Source organism: Harpegnathos saltator, unplaced genomic scaffold (genome assembly GCF_003227715.2).
Source record: "Harpegnathos saltator strain DR-91 unplaced genomic scaffold, Hsal_v8.6 scaffold213, whole genome shotgun sequence".
Classification (NCBI taxonomy): Eukaryota; Metazoa; Arthropoda; class Insecta; order Hymenoptera; family Formicidae; genus Harpegnathos; species Harpegnathos saltator.
The window spans coordinates 923,223-948,569 of NW_020229999.1; the positions used below are offsets into that span (position 1 = coordinate 923,223).

At 48.8% G+C, this 25,347-nt stretch overlaps 1 protein-coding gene across 3 annotated transcripts; it reads right to left on the reverse strand.

The window, feature by feature from the left end:
• Positions 1 to 6,273: 6,273 nt before the first annotated feature.
• On the reverse strand, positions 6,274 to 23,987 carry LOC105192641 (serine proteinase stubble). Of its 3 annotated transcripts, XM_025298334.1 has the most exons (10): positions 23,714 to 23,987; positions 19,161 to 20,003; positions 18,964 to 19,044; positions 13,346 to 13,531; positions 8,684 to 8,760; positions 8,198 to 8,298; positions 8,010 to 8,109; positions 7,583 to 7,795; positions 7,183 to 7,296; positions 6,274 to 7,092 (listed from the first exon to the last, which is right to left on the reverse strand). In XM_025298334.1, the coding sequence occupies exons 2-10, from the start codon at positions 19,264 to 19,266 to the stop codon at positions 6,937 to 6,939; spliced, it is 1,134 nt and encodes a 377-aa protein (XP_025154119.1). In that variant the 5' UTR covers positions 19,267 to 20,003; positions 23,714 to 23,987; the 3' UTR covers positions 6,274 to 6,936. The 3 variants fall into 3 exon arrangements, with proteins under 3 accessions (XP_025154119.1, XP_025154120.1, XP_011155210.1); XM_025298335.1 differs by lacking the exons at positions 18,964 to 19,044; positions 19,161 to 20,003; positions 23,714 to 23,987 and adding exons at positions 11,795 to 12,163; positions 15,107 to 15,492; XM_011156908.2 differs by lacking the exons at positions 18,964 to 19,044; positions 19,161 to 20,003; positions 23,714 to 23,987 and adding an exon at positions 15,107 to 16,457.
• Positions 23,988 to 25,347: the final 1,360 nt, after the last annotated feature.

Here is a 25,347-nt window from a genome sequence, read left to right on the forward strand (position 1 = left end):
TACTTTACCTACCATTTTATGGATTTGTATCCATACAATAATTTTAGTTTAACTTACTATAATTCTTAGTGAAAATATTATATGGTTGATTGTACTATACATATATCGTAATTATTACCGACATTATGGTAATACTTACTATAAATATGATATTTCGGACTATAATTTAGTTGCTATATATCATTATACACTTTTCCACATATCATATACTTTTCTCTCAGTGTAGGAGTCCGAGAGACGTCTCGCGTACGTTCACAATACTCGCGAGATTAGAATCCGTACATAGACTAGCACCGAAAACTGGCTTGCCGCGACGCGAATGAGTAATAACAAGACGACGCGTCCGCGCGCGCGTTGGCGGCACTTAGCGCGTCGAAGGCTCTCGAGGCGTCCGACGAACGAAAAATGATGGATCACCGATGGTCACCCGCCGCGCTCGTGATACTACGGTGGAACTGGAAGGTAAATGGTCCGCTCTCCTCTCGTTTGCCCGTATGTAGCCAAATAAGAGACGAAAGAGTGTTTGCTTAAGGGCCGAGGCACGTCCAGCACACTCACGGGATACTCGTTTTCGCTCGCCTCTCGATACGTTTCTACGTACTCCCGTAATGCTATCGCGCGCGCCAGTGTCGTGGACGCGCTTCCACTTTTGTCGCTTCCCTTTGGCAGGACGCGTTGTGATTTATCCCTCGCAACTCGTGGAAAATTGACCTCCCCAGGTCGGGAGGACAGTAGTGTCACTCGCGCGGTATTTTCATCCTCTGCGAAGAGTACGGGCTAAATGCGGACCCGGAATTCCTTGTTGCCAAGGATCTTTGCAGTGTCGACAGAGCAGCAGAAGTATCCGAATTTCTCTCGGATCTCTCTTCCTGTCTGAGTCACCTCAACGCAGATTTCTTATTTTTTCCTCTTGCAGGACGACGAGAAATTCGAGTATTATTCTGTGAAAATACGGTGTTGAAGCATGCTTCAACACCGTGTTTGTTTTTAGAATTGGATATTCAATTATTTAATTTTGAGGAAGAAACCATGGATATATTGCTGTCGCTTTGAATCAGCACGATGTTTCATCGAGCTTCTTAATTCGTTCGTTTCGCACGTTAGTCTTTGCTCTAATCTGCCACTGATTCTACAGGAGACCGTGACATTATTAGGCGAGAAAAATTCGTGTTAAATTGCAAATTATCTGTTGTGGTAAGACGCGCGAATCGAGGCTGCATTTTTACGCGAGACTTACGCCCGTTTTCGTGGACCCCGTTTTCACGGTCGTTCTACGCCACTGGCGACGTATCAGGGTCCATGCAGGTAGTAAACACATATGTATATCGTATTGTGGAACGCTGGCACGTACACACAGGTAGCCTTCTGTCACCCTTGGCTGGCGAGCAAACATCAAACGATTTTTAACCACCGATTATGCCCCGTCACGATAAGCGCGGGGACAGCTCCTCCACTGTCGTTCTGCGTCGTATCTTCATTCGAGAGCGAATCCGACAAAAATCCACGACTCGAGAATAACCCGTTAAAAACAGATTTGTAGGATCGTCGTAGAAGTGCCGGGCTGATAACGCTAAGATAATGCTCGTAAGAGCGAAAACTAATCCCGTCTCGTAAGTTCGTTCAATCGCGGTGATCGGCTTGTGCGCACGCCAGGTCGATGTGAAGCAGCGCGAATTTATTGTTTCTCCAAATATCGAAACGAAGACATTTTTCAAGTGAATATCGAGAATAATATCGCGCGCGATTTTACGTTTAATTCTCACGCATTGCAACGCAACGACAACGCTAATGGCGATCGCGAACGCGAACAGCGGTCGACGAGAATTTCGATATTTTTCAACAGCGTCGAGCGCAGCGGTACAAAGTCTCAGAAACTATTCCATCGCGCGATAATATCGATTGCCGGACTGTATCCGACTTTCGTGACTTTCACGATAATAACGTATAAACGGTGACAAGGGCGCGCTATCGCGTCCCCTCCTCTTTCTCTCTCCCGCCTCCGTCCTCACCCGCTGCCTTTCTCTCTCGCAGCAATAATTAACGATTTGACATTAATTAATTTACACGTCGCGCTCGTTATCCGCGGGATAAGATTGCCGGATCGTTATATCGATCGGTTATCGCCGGCCGCCGATAAATCTTAATTGATGTCGCGTATCCTCTTATCGCGCGTCTGTATTTATGTAAAGATCGTTAATTGCGCCTTATCGATTGTCCAACGCTCGTTTATCGGCCTAATTTCAATTCCTCGCTCACTTACATTGTCGCTAAAGTGACACCACTTACTTCGTAGCACTCGATGCTTTATGTAACGTTACGCAAACAGCGGCATCGGCGAGATAAAAGACTCTCCCGCGCGTTCCTTCGCCAAGCATGGCGGAGACTCTCCCCGGACTCGTAATTGTCTATCTTTCGTGCAATGCGTGGCCTTTATCGACCGACGCATCTCATAAAAGACACCGACGTGGCCCGGTGGATTCACCTGATGTGATTTTTTTACGATTGTAAGATAAGTCATCAGTCGAGTTTCCGTCCGTCAGAATCCATCCCCATCTCACCCGCCTGCAACCCTTTGAATCAATCAGGCAGATATTACATTATGGAAAATTCATTAGCGCGTAAATTTCCGATCGGTCCCGATCGGACGGAATTTCGAGTTTCATGCGAGTTTCACGTCATGGACGCGCGATCGGCGCGTTTATTACGGGCAATTTCATGGCACGGCACCGCCTCCTTATCAATTTGATAATACCCGACGACGCGATGGTAATTATCGATACATCTGTTGTTGATCAATACGCACGCATGCGATAATAGTCGCGCGCGCGCGCGCATGTTACACGAGATTTTATTAACAAGCAGCGCGTTTTTCTTTTTTCTTTTTCTTTACCGGAGCTCACTGTCGCCGATTAGTAACGCAGATAACGCGGCGTTACGTGCGTCCAATAAGTTCGATAAGACAATACGCGTGAATCACCTGTGCCCGCCTACGTCGGACGAGCTGCAAACGATTACTCTGTCGGTGCAAATGGGCTCATGAAGTGAGCCGTATTTATTGCCACGATAAATAAGCCATCACATGGCCATCGGCTGGCTGCGCGTCGTCCCACTTTAGATCGAGGAGCGATAATAACAAATAAAGTCCCGGACGATCGATTTGTAATTTTTCAACTGGAGCTGTGCACGCACGATCGTGCAATTATCGCCTTTTGATTAGTTGTATTATCGTCTTTATCTCACCGCACGAACGCGAGTCTTACATAATATCGTCCGTTCCTTAAGAATCTATACAGAAGATCATCGAGAGAGATCTCTCTCTCTCTCTCTCTCTCTCTCTCTCTCTCTCTCTCTCTCTCTCTCTCTCTCTCTCTCTCTTCCTCTTTCGATCTTTTTTATTTATTCATTTATTATCACGCCGATTAAGATATCACGCGCACGCGCGCGATACATGCACGAAAATTTCGACGTGTGTTTAACGTTTTAAATAATTTTTATCGCGCGATCGCATCTGGAGATCCGCGCGCAATGATGTGTCACAGGGTGCCGTTTCTATCTATTTCTCCCTCTCTCTCTCTCTTTCTCTCTCCTTTTCCTGTTGAGTCACTCTCTCTCTCTCTCTCTCTCTCTCTCTCTCTCTCTCTCTCTCTCTCTCTCTCTCTCTCTCTCTCTCTCTCTCTCTCTCTCCCCCTCTCTCTCTCTCTCTCTCTCTCTCTCTCTCTCTCTCTCTCGTCTCTAGCTATCATTTCAAATGCGGAAATTAATCGCGCGATTTCAATAATCACCGAGCAAGACGTATAATCAGTTCGGCGATAAGTTTTTCACGACGTCGTCGGGCGCGGCACAATTACGCGAGTTCCGTTCCGGAGGGTGCAATTATGCCGTTTAACGAATATCATAGCGTCTTTCGACCCGATGCTCCAACCCCCTCCGCATCACGGCGTTCGACCGGCTCACCCCGTCGCTGCCGCTGCCGCCGTCGCCGTCGCCCCCGCCTTACGTACTCCACTCCGGAGAGAAGTCCTAGTCCGTAATTAGAATCTCCCAACCCCCTAGGAGGCCTCGCGACCGACTTCGCCCCCTCGCCGGCCATTACTTTTAATGGCGTTGTTAATGAAACTAGGTGTCGCCAAATTAACCTCCCATTCCAGCTGTGCTCAACCGTGAACGAAGGCGCCGCGCGGAGAAAAACGCGTAATTAAATTTCTCTAATTATGTCGCCTTGTGATTATCGCTGAAAATAGAATAGAGCCGCTTTATCGGTTATCTCCGGCGGCCGGATGATACAAGTTTGAGTACGTGCTTTTGCTCGCAAGTGTTCGTTTAGGCTTATAATAAAGTTATATAACGGAACGGAGTTCCGTCTGTCCGATCTCAGTGTCTTGACGATGCGCGATCGAGAAGAGAATTCAGGATATTTCACAGAAATATAGATTTCTATATAATCGTGGAAGAATTTGACCTTTTTCCTGCGCGCGATGTTTCTCGTCAGAACCGAGGAGACATTTTATTCGGCGGTAGTGAGCGCATATTTGTGGCAACTGGCCGGATACATTTTTAGGCTTAATCTTCCGCGGCGATCGTGAAAGAGTCATCCGCGCTGCAGCGAGCTCGCGCCCAATCACTGTACTTTTCGCCCCGGGAGACGCGACGCGGCATCGCGAAATATCGACACGATGAACGAACGGCTCGGCAAGAACCAGTCGACGCGTATACCCGGTCGCACCTCCCGAAAAGAGAACGGCGGTGATCCAGTGGGTGAGTTTGAAAACCACTGGCCCGGGCTGATTATCGCGGTAACCACCCCCCGAGCGCCAATTAATCTTAACTTTTACGGGGCAAACACTTTTCATTAAGCCCGCCCCTCCCGCCTGCGTTGGCGTTCCGTCGTTCACTCCCCGCTCTCCCCTCGGCGCCCACTTTTCCTCGTCGTCGTCGTCGTCGTCGTCCTCCTCCTCCTCCTCCTCCTCCTCCTCCTCCTCCTCCTCCTCCTCCTCCTCCTCCTCCTGCTCCTCTTCCTCTTCCACCTTCTCCCCCTCTTTCTCCCCTTCCTCCTTGTCCTCCTCCTTTCTCTGGCAGCGTCGGCCGCCCCCGCAGCCCCCCATTTTTCCACCCCTCTTACTCCTTCCGGCTCATCCTCCTACGGCCACGGCGAGGAACGGCAAGGAAAATGGCTCCCCAGACAAGCGTTTAATCTGGCTCTAATTAGCAACTTACCCTCCACCATTGCTCTCGCTTTCTCCCTCCTGCCGCCCCCGACACCCTCCTGCATCGGGGTAGGTGCACTTCTCGCGCGCGCATTCTCCGTGCCCAACCCCGTTCTCTTTCTCTGCTCTCGTAGACGACAGGAGCGGATCCGCGAATGCGCTCTCAAACAAACAGTCTGCGACTAGGATTCCTGCAATCTTTCCTATTCGACTTGTTTCTTTCTCAATTCTGCTGTTTGGAAATTGCAATTACATACATACATACATACATATACATATACATATATATATATATATATATATATAAAAGATTGCTACGCATTTACTTGCTTGAAATTTTTATGGAAATATTAGGACTTTTCTGCAGTTTTTTGCTCTACTTTTTATTTTTTTCTTTCTGTTGAAAAATTTCAATTTTTAATTTCTAATTTGATTTATTACTATTTGAAACTATTTGAAATTGTCTTTCGACGATGTTCCTTGCTGAAGCTTGTCTTTGTTAAGGATGTCAGCTTTTTCTTTTTGGTCCTTTGCTTTCTAAGTTTTTCAACTCTTTGAATGTTTATATTTAGTCAATGATTTTCTGAAGTGCAAGCAAACGTTAAAAATTATATCTTAAAGCCTTTGGATCGATTTTACAAAAAAAATTATTTATTTTAAGTAGAATAGTCGATCCGCGTGGAATTAATAGCAATTGTTGCAATTGCTCGTAGTATCCTGTTTTAACTGCCGAAGATGATTTCTGAATATATTTGAGTTACCCTGCGATTGCGAATGCTTACGGATTAATGGATAGGCAGTGTTCACTCTTACAGGTAGTCGATAACCAAAGGTAAGTTATCGACGATGAAGTTTCAGAGAATGACGAAGTAACCGTAAGTAACAGTAAGTATCCGTAGTCAGAAAGAAGTTGAAGAAAGCTCCGCGTTGTACTTGTCGGGAAATCAGGTCTCCTTGCATGAATTCATCTCTTAAAAATTAGATTTTTCATACGAGATAAATCTCGTCGCGAACAAACGGCATGTTGTGTATGTTCCAATGAAAATAAAAATTACGTGTTTCTCGCGTCGTAAAGGGAAAACATGTTTATTTAAATTCACCAAGAGAACGACGTAAAATTATCGGACATGATAGCTGAAAATCAGCGACATTAGTCGTAATGTTGTTTTCTTGTTTCACGATTTGAAAAATAGTTGAATCAAGTTTGAGTTGCAACGAAAGCTCAAACAAACAGGCTCGTAAATAAATCGTATCTTTCGATCTTAATATGTAAGGCGACGAGTTGTTCGCGATTCGAGTAACAACGGCGAGGCGCTTAAACCAAAAACCTTTTAAAAGTCCTTCGCATGAAACATCTTTACGTATATCGTTACTCAGTGTCTTAAACACTCTGTTTTACCGCCGCCACGATCGATCGTCGGAATACATTGTACTCGTAGCTCCGTTAAAATTAACCTTTTCTTGCCATTTTCGAATATATATAATCCACAAAACATCACATTTCCCGGAGTGTTTCCGACAGTGAGAGTCCGTTCTTCAACAACGGTCGACTAACCGAACACGGTTGTGGGGAGTCCTTGAAGTACGTCTTACGACTTTGGTAACTGCCCGTCGTTCTCGCAAATATTTCTTCTTCCTCCTTCTCCTCCTCTTCCTCTTCTTCTCGGGCGAAGCGCCCGGAAGAAGAAACCCCTTTCGAAGGAACTGGAGACGAGACAATCTCTTTTGCGCTTTAGCTCATGACCTTATCGATCCACGGCACGAATTTCTGGATATTGGTGTACACACCGGGCAAGTGCTCGCGACCGCAGCCGATGCCCCAGGAAACCAAACCGATCAGAACGTGCCTGCCTTCCACGGACATCGTGAGCGGTCCGCCGGAATCGCCCTGTTGAGCATTAATTCGCAAATATTGACTCGTATTGCTTCATATGCGACGCTTTCATTGATATGAAAGCGCGATATCAATCCCCGTTACCTGACAAGAGTCCCGTCCACCCTCTTTGTAACCCGCGCATAGGAATACGTCGTGAATGGTTTCCCTCCTGCCGGCTGCCCTGAACCACCTCTGACACCTTTCATTCGGTATTACCTGCACAAAAACATGATATAACAAAGTAAAAAAAAAAAAAAAACATGTCCTGCTGATTATTCACCATTAAATTAAATTATAATTGTATTATATTTATTTATCTGATTATATAAATTTGTGAGGAAAATTCTCGACGTGGCTGCTGCCACATAAAATCTTGGCAACGACATTTAATATCTACAAATGGTATTGTTGAGTATAAAATAATAATCGTGCGTGCAAAACGATCCGTCGAAGAAGCGTTTCGCCGCAAAAAGAAGAAACGAGCGAGAGTTGTGATACTCACCTCGACGTCGACTTCTTGAAGTACGGATGGCGCCGAAGTTTGACCATGCCTAGTCCGTCCCCAACCAGCAACGGTTGCGGTTCGGCCGGAGAGCTTCAAATTCCTCGCCGGCAGGCAGACGGGGACGATGTGCTGCTTGAAAGCTACCGTCCTGGACAGCTTCACCAAAGCCACGTCGTTTCGGAAGTCGGTGGGCGAGTATTGCGGGTGCACCTGTCGTTCATACCGGCTCTTATCGTGATCGCTGGCTCGACGCTGCGTCGAATTATCTCGCGATGCGCTTAGTGCAAATTTCGATCGCGCCGAGAACGTCGCAACTGCGCGAAGAGTCGAGTGAAACATGTGCACATTCGAAGTAACGTCCAGCCTTCTTTAACCGACCCGACGATTTAGAACATCTCGCTTAAAAAGTGAAAAAGACAGAAACCTCTTTCCTCTCGATATTGTATTCCTCGTGGAGGAGCCGCTCGGACGCGTCTCGCACGTCCCACTCGCCGAGTCGAACCTTGAGATTGTTGTTCGGTGTCCTGGTGCGAAAGACACATCGGTTAACGCTCTCGTTACTCGTCTCGCGCCGGTAAAAAAAAACATAATTAAAGATAATGAAATACTAACGTCGCGACGCAGTGCGCCGCGGTGACGACCCATCGGTTGTTCAGCAGGGCGCCTCCGCAGGACAGCTTCTTGGTGAGAAATCCCGACTTGATAATGGCGGCCTGCAACAAAAGTCTAACGTCTAACACACGCGGCCGAGCCAGTTTACACCGACGCATTACATGAAATATGCATCCGCGGCGCGTCACGACTCGCCGCGATCTCCTCTTCTCGGCGGAGATTTAATAGATTATTTTTCCCTCGCGCCTCTCTCTCTCTCTCTCTCTCTCTCTCTCTCTCTCTCTCCTTTATTCGTTCGCCCACCCTGTCTCTACACGAGAGCAGGCGAACCGAGCAAATTGATGGCTCGTTGCCGATGAATAATGCAGAGAGGTAAAAGAGGAGCGTGTCGCTTTTGCGGGTCGAGCCGAGGGAGATATTTATGGGGCCGGCCCGCGCTTCTCGCGGATAGTAGAGGAAGAAGAAGAAGAAGTAGAAGGACCTCACCTGCCACGGATGGCTGCCGAAACTGGACGAGTGCCCACCCACGATCCTGTTGCTCCTGGTGTAGAGCTCGCCGCAGCCTGAAAGAACGAGTTGATTTAGTCATCGCGAGTTCCGAGCACGCGTTCGATGGAACAGGATGTCTCGGGGTGTTGGCGTTTTTCTTCTTCCTTTCTTTTCTTTTTATATAGCTGTGACACAAAGTGTGAGATGGAGAAAGGGAGAGAGAGAGAGAGAGAGAGAGAGAGAGAGAGAGAGAGAGAGAGAGAGAGAGAAAGAGAAAAAGAGAAGTGATGACACTCGGTGGATGAATAGAAACGCGGTCGTGCGGTCGTGAGATGCGCTTTGAGAGGAAAAACACACGGGGATACACCATAAATGTGAGGCGTAAGCTTGCACTCAGAACTCATTAGCTGATTGTGATCTGCGCGATCGTCTCGTTGCAGAGTTAAGTTAAACGGCCGTTTGAGCGTGCTTTGCTTCGTAGATCGCTCGGGAGTCCTGGTGAGAAACGGAAAGCAGAAAACACACGCAGGCGTGGTGCAAGAGAATTCACGCGATCCCCGGCAACCCTTTTGTTTGTTTTGTCGTGTAATTACATTCATGTGTTGGAGAGATACGTTCGTTCGCGAGCTCTTGGTGCGAATAAAATCCACGCGCGATCTTTTCCAAGATCTTCAAGAGAGAGAGAGAGAGAGGAAATAGAAACGTGATAGCCATCATCATATATCCGTAAGAAATTAGCTACACGATTCTTCACGTCTGTTATCTTTATATTGTTTGAATTTGTCACGCGCAGTCGAACGAGAAAAATAGCCCAGTCTTTCAAATCTCCAACTTCTTCTTTCTCGAAAACGAAGCTTCGTATGGAAAAATTGTATTCTACATTATCCACTCATTTTCCGATCGCTGACACACCCTGTCTTATCTTTACCTTCTAATCTATGTTAATATTTAAGTGACCAAAGTGGCTCGGTGTGGGTTTTAGAGAGAGAAAATTAATTAAATAATTTTAATATCATTCTTTCTTCCGCGTGTGTAAATCGTGCTAGGCGGTCGGTATCTCGTCGTCCTTATTTATCGCACCTCCTCCTCTGAGTCCTTCGTCTCATGGCGTCACTTTATGTCTTCCAGCGTTCCTCGATTTTTCAACAAGTTTAGTTTCTCGACTGTTTTCACGAGTGACGAGATCGTGCGGTGGGTGTCGGCGAAAGTGCCCAGTTCTCATGCAGTTTTCCGTGCGAGAAATTGCGTGCGTGCTCGAGTGTAGTCTCGATCGTGAATCCCGGCGATCACTCGGAGAGTCCATTTGTAGGATCGGTAGCTTCTAGCGGCCGTTGCAACAGACTCTAGTAACAATTACGGCTCTTTGTGTCGTCCTGCGATAGATAGTCGTCGTCGTCGTCGTCGTCGTCGTCGTCCGCTTCAGACTAGTCGTCCACCTCGTTCGTCTCGTCGCGTCTTACCGTCACAATCGTATCTCGTGGCGATTCTTTCTCAGAACCAATCAGCTGATCGTGACCCGCTAGAGTTATCTATCCGTTAGATCAGTCAGGTTTGGGAAATCACCTCGCGAGGCCGACTCTGTCCCCGCGCTCCAACGCGATTAGATCGGGATTCAAGTCGCGCTTTCTTCACCGCGATCGCAACAGCCCGCGTCAACAATGAAGCGCGCCCGTCAAAAATCCCCGCGACTCGACGAACTCCGCTCCGTCGCAGCGTCCGAGAAAGCCCAACGAGTGTAAGACAAGCACACACCAGCTACCTAAAGTCCACGAAACGCGATCACAGCCGCGCGATCCCACACTAGGAAAAAAAATTTAGTATCTCTAACAAAACTGTTTAGTTGAGGCATTTTTTAATAGCAACCAAATATCTTGTTTTATATAACAAAATTTTAATTTAGTTGTCTCAACTAAATATATTTTTCTGCTTTGTTCTCTGGGCCAAATGATTTTGTTCTTAGACTTCATGTATAAAAATTAAGCATTTTAGTTATTTTATCCATAAAAATTATATAATAACGAAATATTATTTTACATAAACTAAAATAATGCCCAATGGATACTATTTTGTCTTCCTGTGCACTAAAATTTAGATTGTATATGTTAAGAAAAAATTATATTTTTAACAAAATTCATATCAGTTAAAGCTTTTTGGTTGCATAACAAAAGTATTACGTTATACGGACAAACCGTAATCGAACGAAATATTTGTTTACAGGAACTAAACAGTTTTGTTGGGCATATTTTAACCAAATTATTTTGTTGTTACAACAAAATTTTGGTTCACGCAACAATACATTTTTCCTAGTGTACAAACGATCGAGCGCCACGAAAAGCCATCTAGTAGATAATCTGCTGATCCATTATTCCATATATATTAAGAAAGTAATAGTTTATTATTTTATTCAATCAAATCTTGTTCATAAAATTGTTTAGAAATTAATATTGTAAATAAATTCTCGTCATATTTTGTATTTAATGTAACGTTATGATTATTATTTCTGTCCGGTTTGGGTTTGTTATCAAAGAAGAAATGTCCGGTAATTTTAACTTTTGGATTTGGCAACCCTACACTAGGAAAAATGTATTGTTGCGTGAACCAAAATTTTGTTGTAACAACAAAATAATTCGCCCAACAAAACTGTGTTAGTTTCTGCAAACAAATATCCTGTTTGATTACGGTTCGTTCGAGATAACGTAATACTTTTGTTATAGCAAGCAAAAAGCTTTAACCAGATGAATTTTGTTAAAAATACTATAATTTTTTCTTCATATATAAAATCTAAATTTTAGTGCACAGAAAGACAAGATAGTATCCACTATGGATGAAATTATTAAAATGCTTTAATTGTTTATATAAAAAGTCTAAGAACAAAGTCATTTGAGTCAGAGAACAAAGTTTAGTTGAGACAACTGAATATATTATGTTATATAAAACAAGATATTTGGTTGCTATTAAAAAATGCCTCAACCAAACAGTTTTGTTAGAGATAGCAAATTTTATTTCCTAGTGTGGCAAACCTCTCCGAGGTCGGATCGCGCGCGACGAGTCGCTTTCGACGAGACTCTCGGCGGAGCACGTCCGCGACGTGCGTTCTCATGCGATTACCACGGAATCTGGAGTAGTCGACGGCGTTGGACGAGTCCTCGAGCGGCACGTGCACGCCGGAGGCGTGAGCCGGGGCGTACTCGTCCTGCGGATGGTCCAGCTGGACCGTGTGGTGCGGACGATTGGCGTATACCGGTCGCTCATGACTGACCGACGCGAGATCGTTCGTCGGCGGCCGATCGTGGCTCCAGACCGCGTACGACGGCTCGTAGAGGTTACTCGGCTTCCCGGCCCCGCTGCCGACGCTGCCGGCCACGTGCGAGTACGTGGGTCGATGGCTCGAGGGTCTGCCGGGTCGCAGGTCGCTGCTGTAAATGTGCACGTCGTCGTCCACGTATGGCTGTTGGTGGCCGAGGTTTATGGCAAACGCTGGGCAACGTAACGATGCTGCTGTTAGCTGGTCGGAATCTCGCGTCGCGCGGAGATTCTTCGCGTGGTGCGAAGCGCGCGCGCTGGCCGAATCTCTCGGCTCGGCTCAGCGAGCGCGATTCTGTGCTCGAGGATGCCTTAACGTTAGAGGCTCGAACATGATGGTCGCGGAGTCCTTCCCGCGGCGGGAAGGAAGTCGTGCGGACGCGAATGTGTAACTAGGAAGCAACCGCGTACGGTAATCCGCGCGATTGTCTCATTCCAGTCCAGGTGACATGATGTCCTCGCGCGCTCCTAATCGCGCCATTGTATTGATGGTCACGCGGTTACGGTGAACGATTCGCGGCGACTCTCGAGAAAGCACGCTCGCGTAAAGTTCCGCGGCCGACGCTGTGCTGTCGCAAACTAGGTGTGAATAACTGTATTTGAAAGTGCCCCCCCCCGGCACTTCGTCGTCGTCGTCGTCGTCGTTGTTATGCGCTCGCTAGCGCGACGTTGCCTGCACGTCGTTGGACGTTGTGTAATTTCGGATGTCGCCGGATAGAAATCGGGTTACTTCCAGCCGAGGTGGTGCCTCCTTCCAGCTACCTCGCGACTACACGGCCGGACGTTCTCAGCGTTCTCCGAACTCACTCGTCCCGGCCGATTAACTCCGATCTGCCGAGATTACGAGATTGCGCGCGCGCGCGCGCGCGCCTACATTCTCCGCGAGACGTTATTAAAAGGCAAACTCGTTCGCGCTCGGTCTGTTCTCGGCCGGCGAATGCTGAGTTCGAGCGGCCTCTCGTTGGCGCTCTACATCGCGCGCGCATCGAACGAACGCGTCGCTTTTGTCGGCGATCCGCGCGCTCGAGCGAAGCTCGAGATTGGAGATTTCAGGACTCGAGAGAGATGTGTTACAAGTTGCTCACGACGCAACCTCGAAGTCTCGGTTCAGGAATCAGCAACGTTCGGCGACACGGACTCTCCTGCCGCGAGGTGTCGTAAACTCACCTTAACCGCGGCAAAGGCGACGGGCAAAGAGGACCTCGAGAGTCGCTCGAGAATTTTCCCGCGCGCGATGAACGTTGCAATTCGTCACCCCCTTTCAATTCCTCCCTCCCCCCGAACGACGCGCACGCGGCACACACAATGCGCACCGCGTGCGCGAAAAATTCGCTCGCTCGCTCGCCGACAACTTACTGGCATTCTGCAGCAAAGCCATCGTCGGTCGCGGTACTTTCTCAGGTATGTCGTCGTCGTCCACGCAACAGCTCCATATCAAGCCGCCGGAACAGAGGTCGACCGGTCGGCCGCCGCCTAGGACGCAGCTAATGCTGAGGCCGCACTCAAACTTGGCACCTTTGTACTTGCAGGTCTGCGGTATCACTGAAACAGAGATGCGGCAGGTTCCGCGTGTAATTAGCGTCGTCGCCTTCGAGCGGTCGCGCTATCGGTATATATCGTGTTGTATCGTCGATGTATTAATTTTTATTGCGGAGAGAGAAAGGCGCGCGAGGGGACGAAGAGACGTCTCTCTCTCTCTCTCTCTCTCTTTCTCTCTCGTCAGAGAACAATCCACCGTCGAAATTTGTCGGACCGACACCGCGATGTCGACGCGTTTGCTCGCCCATTGTCGCGCGGCTGCAGCTCCATGAGCCATCGCGCCAATTACGTTCTTCCGCGTCGCCGCGTTTTCCGAAAGACCGATATCGCCCTCCGATGAATTTCATCGGAGACACCCTGCCGCGGGCTTTTTTCTGCGCCTACGTGTGACGCGCCCGCTGACAATTGGCTCGTGAACAATTTATTCTGTCGCGTCGATAACGCCGAGGGAACTCGCTGACGCCGATCTGTGTCTCACGGAGTCTTGAGAATGACGAATACAAAGTATCGTGTCAGGATCACCCTACACGTAGAAAAGTGCCTCATGAGTATTTCATAAGTTTAGATATTCTCAAAGCTCATCGTGAGCGTCGAATCTACATTTTGAATAAGTTTAGTACTTCAGTCCCAAGGATATTCAATCAGAGCAAGAATATGAAAAAAAAAAAAACAGATTCGGCTTGCTTTCTACATAAATTTCTTTTTTTTTTTTTTTTTCTTCAGTACTTGATGAGTTTTTCTCGGATTTACGATGAGTGTACTTTGAGGCCATTGTTACACTAGGAAAAATGTATTGTTGCGTGAACCAAAATTTTGTTGTAACAACAAAATAATTTGGTTAAAATATGCCCAACAAAACTGTTTCCTGTTCCTATTAAACAAATATCTTGTTTGATTACGGTTTGTTCGTATAACGTAATACTTTTGCAACCAAAAAGCTTTAACTGATATGAATTTTGTTAAAAATACTATAATTTTTTCTTAATATATAAAATCTAAATTTTAGTGCACAGAAAGACAAAATAGTATCCATTGGGCATTATTTTAGTTTATGTAAAATAATATTTCGTTATTACGTAATTTTTATGGATAAAATAACTAAAATGCTTAATTTTTATATATGAAGTCTAAGAACAAAATCATTTGGTCCGGAGAACAAAGCAAAAAGATATATATTTGGTTGAGACAACTAAATATTTTGTTATATAAAACAAGATATTTGGTTGTTATTAACAAATGCCTCAACTACAACAAACCGTTTTATTAGAGATACTAAATTCTTTTTCCCAGCGTAAGAACGTATTCCGCGCTCAAGATAATCATTGCTCAGAAGAGGAAAGGTAAGCCGTTCAATCGCTTTTCTTAACAGTGGAAAATGGAATATTCTTCCCCTTGCAAGATAAGACCGCGCGTCGTCGCTTGGCAGCTCGCGCAGCTGCCGAACAATTTTACGCTCTTCGACCTTTGTCCCTCGCATTTTCCAAGAACGATCGACAATGTTACGCTGGCCTGAAATCGTCGTCACTCCGACGACGAGCGCGATACTTCCGTTCCATTTCCGCGCGCCCGCGAACATACTTCTGCCCAGCATGTCCATAATGCCGCTCTGCAGATTAGAGCTGTGTCCTCGATGGTCACTGGTGTGATTTCGCTTCTTCCTCAGCGTCTCCACCAGCAGCGCACCTTGCTGCTGGCTGGTGAGCTTCCTCCGTCTGCCTTGTCGGTGTCCTCCTGCCGCGAGTCCTTCGAGATCGCCGCTCAGCCGCCTCCGTTTGATCTCGTCCAGGAAGTCCTGCACGTTCGTTCCCTCCCCCTCCTCCCTCTCGTCCTCTACCATCTGCTCTTCTTCTTCTTCTTCATTCTGCGAGTCCTTCTCGAATATATCCTGCGCGCTCCAGTCCACTTCCTCCGCGTTGTGATCCAAGAAGTGATCCGCGGTGTCCTTGGGCAAGAACGCTGTGCTCTTCGGGTGCTCGACGTTCTCCAAAATGGCGTCGACAGCCGCGTCGCCGCTGTAGGGGAAGTTTGAAAAGTACTGATACTGCTCGACTTTGCCCAAGGACGGTCTGCCGACCGCGTTCTTCAGGGTGTTCTCGATGGCTCGGTTCTCGCGCGTCAGGTCCTGCCGCGTCCTGACGGGACTCCACGGATCCTGTGACTCGTCCCCCGCGTTCCCCGCGAGCGCGTGTCTTCTGGTCGAGTCTTGCAGAGCGTCGTCCGCGAACGGACTCGATATCCTCGACCTGCGAATCGATTGCACAGCCGGAGTCGGTCTGAGCGCGCGGGTTTCTTTGACCTTGCTCGGCACGAACGATCGGCTCGCGGCGACCTTGAAGTCCTCCCTGCGTCTACTCCACGCGTAGGCGTCATGGTGATCGAGTGCGCTCGCCACGGTGATGAGGAGCAGCGCGAGCGCGATGTTCATGATCGACTTCCGCTTAGCACTTCGAGGAGGCCTTGCGCGTCATCACAGGCTCAGCGTACACTTGAAGATCGTGGAGAGGAGATGATCGAGGAGAAACGCGATAACCGCTCGTTCGACGGGGAAGAGTTTCGCGCAAAATTCGAGGAGTTCAGTCGCGCTTCACTCGCGGTAACCTTCGACTGATGTTGGAATTAATATCTCCGATGGGCGGCGCGATCTCAGCTTTACTGCGGGGTGATAACCCCGACTCGCAGTCGATTGGAATCGATACCTTTGAGCTTTGAGTTCCGGTCGCACTCTCGCTATTGTCTTATCACCGATCAGTTCTGAACCGTGAATCCTCGGAAACTACGGACTCGCACGAGTCCGGTTTCACTCATGATCCACTTTCCTCACGAGTCGCCAACTTCACCGACGGCTCCGGCGATGGGCACAAAACTTTGGACGAGTCTGCCGGTCCGGTCGGAACAGCGCCATTTTGACGTCGCTGATCTTCCGTCGAGGGGAGAGAGAGATCTGTCGCTGGTTCGCAGGGTGTCGCCAACTTTTCCAATCTCGAAGCGAGACGATGACGATCGGCAGAACCTCCTCGAGGATGAACGACCAGCGTCCGGGCCCAGTCGGTCGAGGGTCAAACCTTCACCGGGGTGACGAGGAATCCGCGACGGTGCACACCTTCCGCACGTGGACTGGCTTAAGCCGATGTCTCACGAGTCTCGATCACGATCTAAGAAGGCGTCCGCTGCTTTCACCGGCGTCAGCTTTCCCGCAACGGCGACGGTGTCGTCCCTTGGTCTCACATTGGTCCCCCACCTTCGCCGTCGGCGAGGAACACGCGGCGCGTGTTATTTTCCATTTCTTTCTCCACTGAATTATTCCGTCGCTCTAGGACTGTCGCATTCTAAATCACCGGGAAACTCGGCGAGACCACCGGTCGCCGACTTGACATTCGGGAAGGGTGGATCGCGAAGGGTGGAAAATCGCGGGACTCGCGTTCGGCGGATCGACTTTACAGCAAATACAGCAATATTCGAAAGTATGGGGTGGCGATTCGGCGTCCGGAGGCGAGATAAACCCGTTCTCCGGTAAATCGCCGCTAATAAATAAAAGATAAGGCCGATTTCGACGCAGCCGATCACCCGCCGAAACGACTTTTTACGTCGAACGGATTTGGCACGCTGAGATGTTGTGAGCCGATTTCGCCGTGCGGTTTCGCTTTTAAAAGTATTTTTGCTTCCGAGGGTAAAAACGGAGGCGACGCGGAGCGTTTACAAAGACACGTCGTGGCGAGATCGTTGAGGAGCGAGCGAACTGTCGCCGGAAACCGTGTATAACATTTAGACACAATTGGTGCTCACAGGCGGCCTTTCGTTTGCGGTAAATCAAATAGGCGACAGGCACTCGAGCCACGTTTACGACATTAGCAGCGCGAAATTTCGGTGACGATTAAATTAATGAAAATCTGTGCGGGGAGAGCGACTCGTCGAGTGCATCGAGCCTCGTGCTGTCTCGCGAGTAGCAACGGAGAAGAGGATAGAGAAAGAGAGAGAGAGAGAGAGAGAGAGGCAGAGAGAGAGAGAGGCAGAGAGAGGATAAAAAGGATGTCATCAGGTAAAACGCTTTTAGCGACAGAGACGGGATGGATGTGCCGAGGTCGCAGTGAAAACGGTGCTTCCGTCCCGCCCGGCCCGGCCCGCGTGCCCGCTTCATTATAAATATTCTCGTAGAAAGTAAGCGTCAGTAAGTGGCCTTTCAAGTACGATTCCGTTTTCGTCTCCCTTGTTAACTGAACTGTGAATCACGAAGTTCTCCTGCGCCTCTCCTGCGACGGAAAATATCGCGTTGCGGGGAAACGTCGGACGGTCGCTCGGCCGAATAAAGTATCGTCCGTCGAGCGAATCGCTCGAAGGATATCCGATTTTTCTTCTTCATTCATACACGCGATGATAAGCCTCCCCTTTGTGCGACAGGACTCACACTCGAGTAATCATCTTAATTATCTCTCTCTCCCTCTCTCTCTCTCTCTCTCTCTCTCTCGACTCGATTATTCACAGAGTCGTCATGCGGATGAAGCACTTTATGCGCAAAATTAAGCAACCGGATTTATTCATAAGGGATGTAATGCTCGCGCATAATCACCGTGAGTGCCGATAATGAAAAATCCTCGGGTCGCCCGAGGATAAAGATTGAGGTCATGTTGCCTTAGTTTCACAAATACGAATATCCGGTGAACGTGAACCGGTTTGCTGTGTTCTTTAAATCCGCCCGATACTCATCGCGTGGACGGACTCTCTTCATCATGCGGACACGCGTGCTCGAATGCATTCGCAGTCGAGCGACATTTCAATCACCCCGATCATCTAATTAACGTATCACCGCGCAGCGAACCACGAACGATAGCCTTAATCGGTGTGAGGCAAGATGAACCGTTTAAAAATGCTCATCGAAATCCGTCGCGGATGATGTCGCGAGAGGAAATAAAATTGTCCGTTGCTCCCATTATAATTAACGTTACTCGATCGAGAGGATGAGCTGTCGTCATTCTTTGCAAATTATCGCACGTTTCAGTCTTCGTCGCGTGGTGTTCGCTCGTGAAAATTCTTCCAAGTTATATCAATCGGCGTCGTCCGGCGTGTCTCTCGAAGCGTTACGCGCGACAATCAGGCATACTCGAGCCGCGCGCTATTGTATTTAAATGATATTTAAACACATTACGAGAGAGTGTCGAAGGCGGCGCGAATCCTCCGTCACTGCCGTCACTCGACACCCGACACTCGAGACGCGGCCGCGTCGGCAGGTTCGTTTATTATTCAAAGTAGCGTAAGCGCGCGCGCGAGCGTATGCCTTTCTCTTTCGGAACGATCCTTAAAATTCGCCCCAACACCTCGTTCTCTCCGCTCTCGTCGTTACGCTCAATCGCGCAATTCGCCGGGAGAATACGCGCGCGCGCGCGTATTCAGCGCGCCGTTAACGTAATAACCGTCTCGTGCAACACAATAACGTCACTCACGTCCGAGCTCGTCGAAGAACCTCATCTGGCCGCGCGAGTTGATCGCATTTTCCAGATTTTCAGCTTTCTCCTTCGGCTGACCTAGAAGAGACAAATTCAAGCGAGTGAAAACGCTACATCCTCCTCGACGGCCGCGGCGGCCGCGGCGAGACGCGCGGGGAGAGGAGTGCACGTGTGTCGCCTATCCCTGCACTCACCGAAATTCCTCAGGAAACGGTCATTCCTCCGGCTCGCGGCCACGCAGCGGTAGACGTCGACGATCAGGAGCAGCGAGATGAGCGACTCGCTCCTGAGGACGATCATCTCTCCCGTCGCGGCGCGGCGGCCAACGATGATCACGCGTGGAGGTCACTCGTCGTCGGTCATGTTCACAAAGTTGTCCCGATCCCGATCGATCCCGTCGCGGCGATCCTGCCGGGTCGGATCATCATCTCGCCGCGTTTCTCACGATTTCACCTCGAAAGGTCCCGAAAGTTGCGCCCGGTAGTCTTCCGTCGTTCCGCTCCGCCTCGCTCGCCGCCCTCTTCGAAGGATCCTCGCGCTCCTCGTTCTTCTTTCCTGCCTCGCTTGACAAAATTCTGTCTCACGCGTTCGACCGCGGCCGAATAATGCGAATCGTCAGCGCAGGATTATCGTTATAATTCGCCGGCCGGCGGAGCGTAAAAGTCGAGCGTCTCGCGAGACGAGTATATATCGAATTTCAGGCCGAGCGCGTCACCGTCGACTCCCTGCGGCTTGCTCCTCGAGCTTGATCCTCACGCTGGCCGCGCGTCGCGTCTTACGCGTCGAATCGACGATTTTTCATCGCCCTTCCCGCGTCGTTCGTCATCAAAATGCAAGCGTGACGGATATCGAGGCCTGCGCGCGCGAGTTTTACTTCACATTTACCGCTACAACGCGGCCATCCAGTTCTCACGTTTATTCGCCTGGCACGAAGACGACTGTGCACAATGTTATCTCGAGAATCACGGTCGCGTTTGACGCTAAGTATGGCTTATGAACACGAACGCTCGTCCTCCACAGCCGCTAACGCTCCTTATCTAAAAATTTCGTTGCAAACGGGAATAGAAGCGTCGCCGGAACGGGAGATCCGATCTCCGAGCACGGCGGCTGTGTCCCAAAAAGAATCACCTGTTAGAGAGAGAGAGAGAGAGAGAGAGAGAGAGAGAGAGAGAGAGAGAGAGAGAAAGAGAGACGGGGGGGGTGGGGGTTGTTCAAATTAAAACGTGTAAACAGACATAGTCACGAGGTCGTTCACCGGGATCGCACGCGTCACGAAGACTCGCCGGTGCGCGTTAGATCGCTCCTAAACGACTTTATTTCCAGCTTAATTAGTCCGCCGCTGCTCGCGCGCATCGAGCAAGCAGCGTAAGCAGAAGTATTACACTTGTGCAGAATGGAGGAAGCAGGCACGTTGCCGCCGGACACCGTCGTTGCAACAGCTGTTTATAACCGCGATAACAATCGGATCATCAGAGAGAACGAGAGAGGCGTTAGGTTTCATCCTCGACGTGGTTAGATTTCTCGATGCCGGCGATCGAGGAGACCGGCGAAAGGGCTCGAGAGAGCTTTCTCCCAGCGGGGATCCATGCGATCGAGTGGCTCAGGGTATTAATTGACGACGCCATTAACACTGTCGCATACGAGTAAATTATTGCGGAGATCGATTGCACGCGTATCTGAAAGGAAGAGGGGGGGGGGGGCATCTCGAAGAGGTTTCCAGAGTGTGAAACCGAATGAAAATCGGAGCAAGAAATCTCACCTCCGTAATCCGATAAATAAATTATTAATTTTAATTGAGAAAAATGCGCGCGTAAATTCGAAAAATAAATTCCAGGAACGGGCTGCGCGAGGCATCGTTGCGCAGCGTGAATAAATTTGAGGAACAAATTCCATTCAGAGTTTCGTTCGATAAACAATCGAACAGACATTCCCAGTGTGTGCGATATCGATCGATCGGGGACGAATGTCGTCGGCGACGACGATCGCGGGCGAATCGTAGCTCCAGCTTGCCTCTGTTTTCCCCGTCGCTCAGTGGGACGTTTGTGCGAAAAAGTTGGCCAAAATTATTTTTTGGCGTATTTCGGTTGAAAACTTGCTACTAATTATATATATGATCATTATAAAGATTTCGTATAAGTTTCTCATGAAATAAAGCGCAAATATGTATGTAAGAATATTTTAATAATCAAGGAAGCATAATATTGCGCAACAATAAGTACTCAACCAGACAACTTTCAATTTCTTCGTCCAATGAGTGTATTCCATCCTCATCAGAATCAACATCATTTTCATCTATTGAAATACCTCTTCTTCTTGGCGGGGCGGTCAGTGAGAAGAAACCTATCCAATGTTTCCTTTAAAAATGGTTTAGATTTCTCTCTTGGTACGGGTCTCATATTTGTTAGTAACTGGTCAGAATTTAGTAAAAATCTGCGTGATTATGTTCATATTATAGAAGGAAACAAAAGTAATTGCTAAAACTACATCCGCGGTTTTCCACGGCTAATTCTTTCTGATATTTTATCCGGAGAGATTACTCTTTCATTTCATCCGAGAAACGTAACAGGGATACACCCTGAAGTACAAGTGAATTCTTCGAGTTTGACATGGCGAGAACGCAAACAGATACATTATTGAATGCTATTTTCAAAATCGTACATTTACGCGAATAACAATTCAATTGTAACAAATATAGTCCAAAACCTTTCTTCATACCTTCCTCGAAGCAATCCATGACGAAAAATTTCGCGCTACCACTTCCAAGAACCTTAAAATCCTAATCGAAGATCGTATGTTCCCACTTCGTTCAACCCACTTCGTGTTATCGCGGACGAACAAAAGCATAGCGGCCCATATTCCGCAGATATTCTGCTGTCTAGGATAGTCACTCATGTAGAGCAGGAATAATTTTAAGAAAATTGACTTTTGGCCAGTTTTCAGCTCAAATATTCCACAGTGCGTCTCGGTCTTGGCGACCGAGCCTTTGTCCACATCCTCGGCCGCTTCCTCGACGCTTGGCGACGCTCGGTGCCACCGCGAGCGGGTTCACGCTAGCGTGTCCAAGACGTTCACGTACAGTCCGGCGCAAAAGTGGGACACGAAACCAGGCCACCGAGACAAGTGGCACGCCTTTTAGTGCTTCGTAACGTTCGGCCGGTCTACATGCGGAACCGCACCGCCGCGCCGCTGTACCTTTGGTTATTAGTGAAAGTTAGTCGGTAACTTTCGACTTTGACAACGACGGCGACGTGCACGCGCGCGCGGCTCCTCGACGCGCTCCGAATTGCGCTCGACGAGGATGTCGCATCCAAGTCAGCCGGGCCGCGGTCCTCGCATCTTTTCCGGCTGGTAAGACCGTCGGACGATGTGCAAAGTTGCAAACCCGTCAACAAAAAGCGCACCACGCGCCTTCTCTCCCTCCCCCCTCCCCCCTCCCCGCTCAGTCGTCGCCCCTCTATATATCGGACTATTCAAACGTGAAGAGTTTGGAAGAAACTCTCGGGAATTTAGCACTCTCCGAGACAAGAGTTTGAAACTTTGAAGAGAATGTGAAGTTGAACTTTGGAGCTTGCCGACAATTACAGAATTGTCGGGTCTCTCGATTCCAGGCGCGTCTCTCTTCCGTAGGCTTTAATCAGGGTTCGTTGTTATCGGCAGACGCGGAGGTCGCATTAGAGAGAAATTTATACTTTCCGCGCGCTCGAGAAATTGCGGCTGAATTGAGCTCGCGAGAGACAGAGCGAACTGTGTTAGCCGCGCGCGCAGGACTGCGCACTCGAAAAAATCTGGAGCAGATCTCCGGCTGAGAAGTCCGGCTCTGCAGCGAACGCTCGCTACTTTGCATGAATTATGCAACGGGCTCAAAATCGAGACGGAGGGGGCGGGCGGATATATCACTTTCAGCCACCGCCGTTGTTGCGGGCCGCGAATTAAAGCGCGCGCGTGAGCTCCGCTATTGTTTTCGATCGCTCGACTTTCTTCGCTCTTCTCGCGCTCAGCGAGCGCGCGGACTCTCCGTCCGCGCCAAGTCCGCCTTACACACCGCCCAACATATTCCCAATTTATTAGCTTGCTGCGAATGACTTTTTCTCGCTCGGTTTCATACTACTCGAACGTGAACTTTAGAAGAAATTCGAGGGACTTTAGAGAGTCTTCAGTACTAGTTTCAAACTTTCGAAAACGGAATTGAACCGTAGAACTTCCCTCTATAATTCCTTGGCTGACTAATTCGCACGAAATATCTATAATTACAAACATTTTGAGGACTTTGGTGTCTTGGAGAGAGACCTGTGCGCTTCTGCAGAACCTTAATTAGCGCTGAAGAGGACGACACTTTGGGGCGAACCGGCGAGCTGCGCGGGACCGGGCTTTTCCGTCGTAGCGACGGCAGAAATCGACCGTTCCTGTCGCCTTCCGAAGAATCGATCGTCAGTGCGCACGTGCTGTGATCCGATCAACGGCCTCACCTGGATTTTCTATCGAGATCAAGGCCGACGTCGCGAGTCTGAGATCTCGTCTGCCGGGCGTGATCTGTCACTTTAGAGCAGATCGGTGAAAGGACGCGGTTATTCGAAATGGCAAGGAAATGAGGGGGTGGGATATCGAAAGATACGCTGTTCCGCTTTCATTGACAGGGACCTCGAAGCCGTCAACGCGGAATTCAGCAACGCGCGTGCGTTTCTCATTCAGAGTGAAATTATTACCGCGATTTTTCGCCGTCGGAGCGCAGCGTGCTCTGTATCCCTACCTTCTCTTCTATATCGCAACACACTCGTGACTATAAACTTGACACTTGTAAAGACCGGCGAGTCGACGAGACGATGAGGAGGAGCAGGGGGGTTCGAGACGACGCTCTTCGGAATAAATTAAATTCGCCGCGACGTGCGCGTTTATCGACGCCGGGACGGCCGTTATTCCGTCACCGCTCTGCGATCTGATTTGTCCGCGTGAATACTCGCGCGCTTTTCGCCGCCTGTCCGGCACGGCCGGGGTCGTGTCACGTTCACACACGGACGAGAGCCAATGAATAGAACACCGCGACACGCGGTTGACTACTGATGAGGAACAGAAACATCAGCATCCGAGACCACTCTCTTCGCCGTGCGTCCTCACTCTCTCCAGACGGGCCCAGAAGGCGCCCAAAGCGCCTTCCTCTTCTATCTAGCCAGTGAAATTACCAGGCCCAGCCGTCGCGCGCGCGCGCGCGCGCGCTGCGGGCTCGTCTCTCGCGCCCGTTCCTTTCAGATCATAAAGAGTCCCTCCCCGACAACGGTCACCACTTTCTACCGAGCCGGCACTGCTCATCCCTTTCTGTCGCGAGGCCGCGAGCACACGCGAGTCGAGTTAATTCCGCTCGTCGTTTGATTTTATTCGGAGCGTCGATTTCTAACCGAACTCCTCCATTTTACTTTCCGATTTAATTGCTTTCTGATCCTCCTCCCGCCGACTTTCCAAGCTGCTTCTTCGCTTAATCTCCCGCGAGTTTCTCGAATTTCACTCGCTCTCTTGCGAATGTTTCTTCTTTGTTTATTTGCCGCGCGCCGCGAGGCCCGTGAATTTCGCGAGTCGCAACTTTGATTCCCGATTGACGATTTTTCGGGTGGGCCTTTCATACGAACGAAATGACACGCGACGCGGTGATGCCATATCCCGCTTGGCTCCTTCGTTCTTCGTGAGCTTGATAACCCAAACCCAAAACATTTACTTTCACACGGGGTCTCAATCGTGCGGGACGATCTGTCTCCTTCGGGCGATTTCACTTTGAAATCTCGTTTCGTCGCGTGAAAATGAAACTTTCGTTCGGCACGCAATTTTCTGAAACTGCTCGTTTACATGGTGAGCGCGCAAAGATAACGTGCGAGCGAGGAGGAAACGCACTTTCCATGATATCCGGTCCTTTCTTTCTGCTCAGTGAGATCCAATCAGGTCCAGCCGGGGAAAAATGAAAATTGAGCTATTTGTTGACTTTCAGTGTGTAACTCTCTTTAATTTATTTCCATTTCGTCGTGAATTGATCGGACGAAACGATAGCGTCAGAATGATATAATTACAAACTTATTAATTTACATTAGCAACGAAGCGCTCACGCACGCGCACGCATTTTTCTCGTTACTTTCAAACGAAGTATCCGCGTAACTCGCCGTGTAACCACACGTGACATAATGAGCAATGAGGAGGCACGCCTAAATTTGAAACTGTCATTCCCCATACATATGTCCACGTCACTCTGTGTGTCGTTTCTGCATTATTTCTTTGTCACTTCCGCAATCACGTTGTGACTCGCGATATTTTCCCCATCATCCTCGCGTTGCGTGCGCTTTGAAGTTGATGCGATATATATATATATATATATGACGTGAAAATTTTATATTAATTTTTATA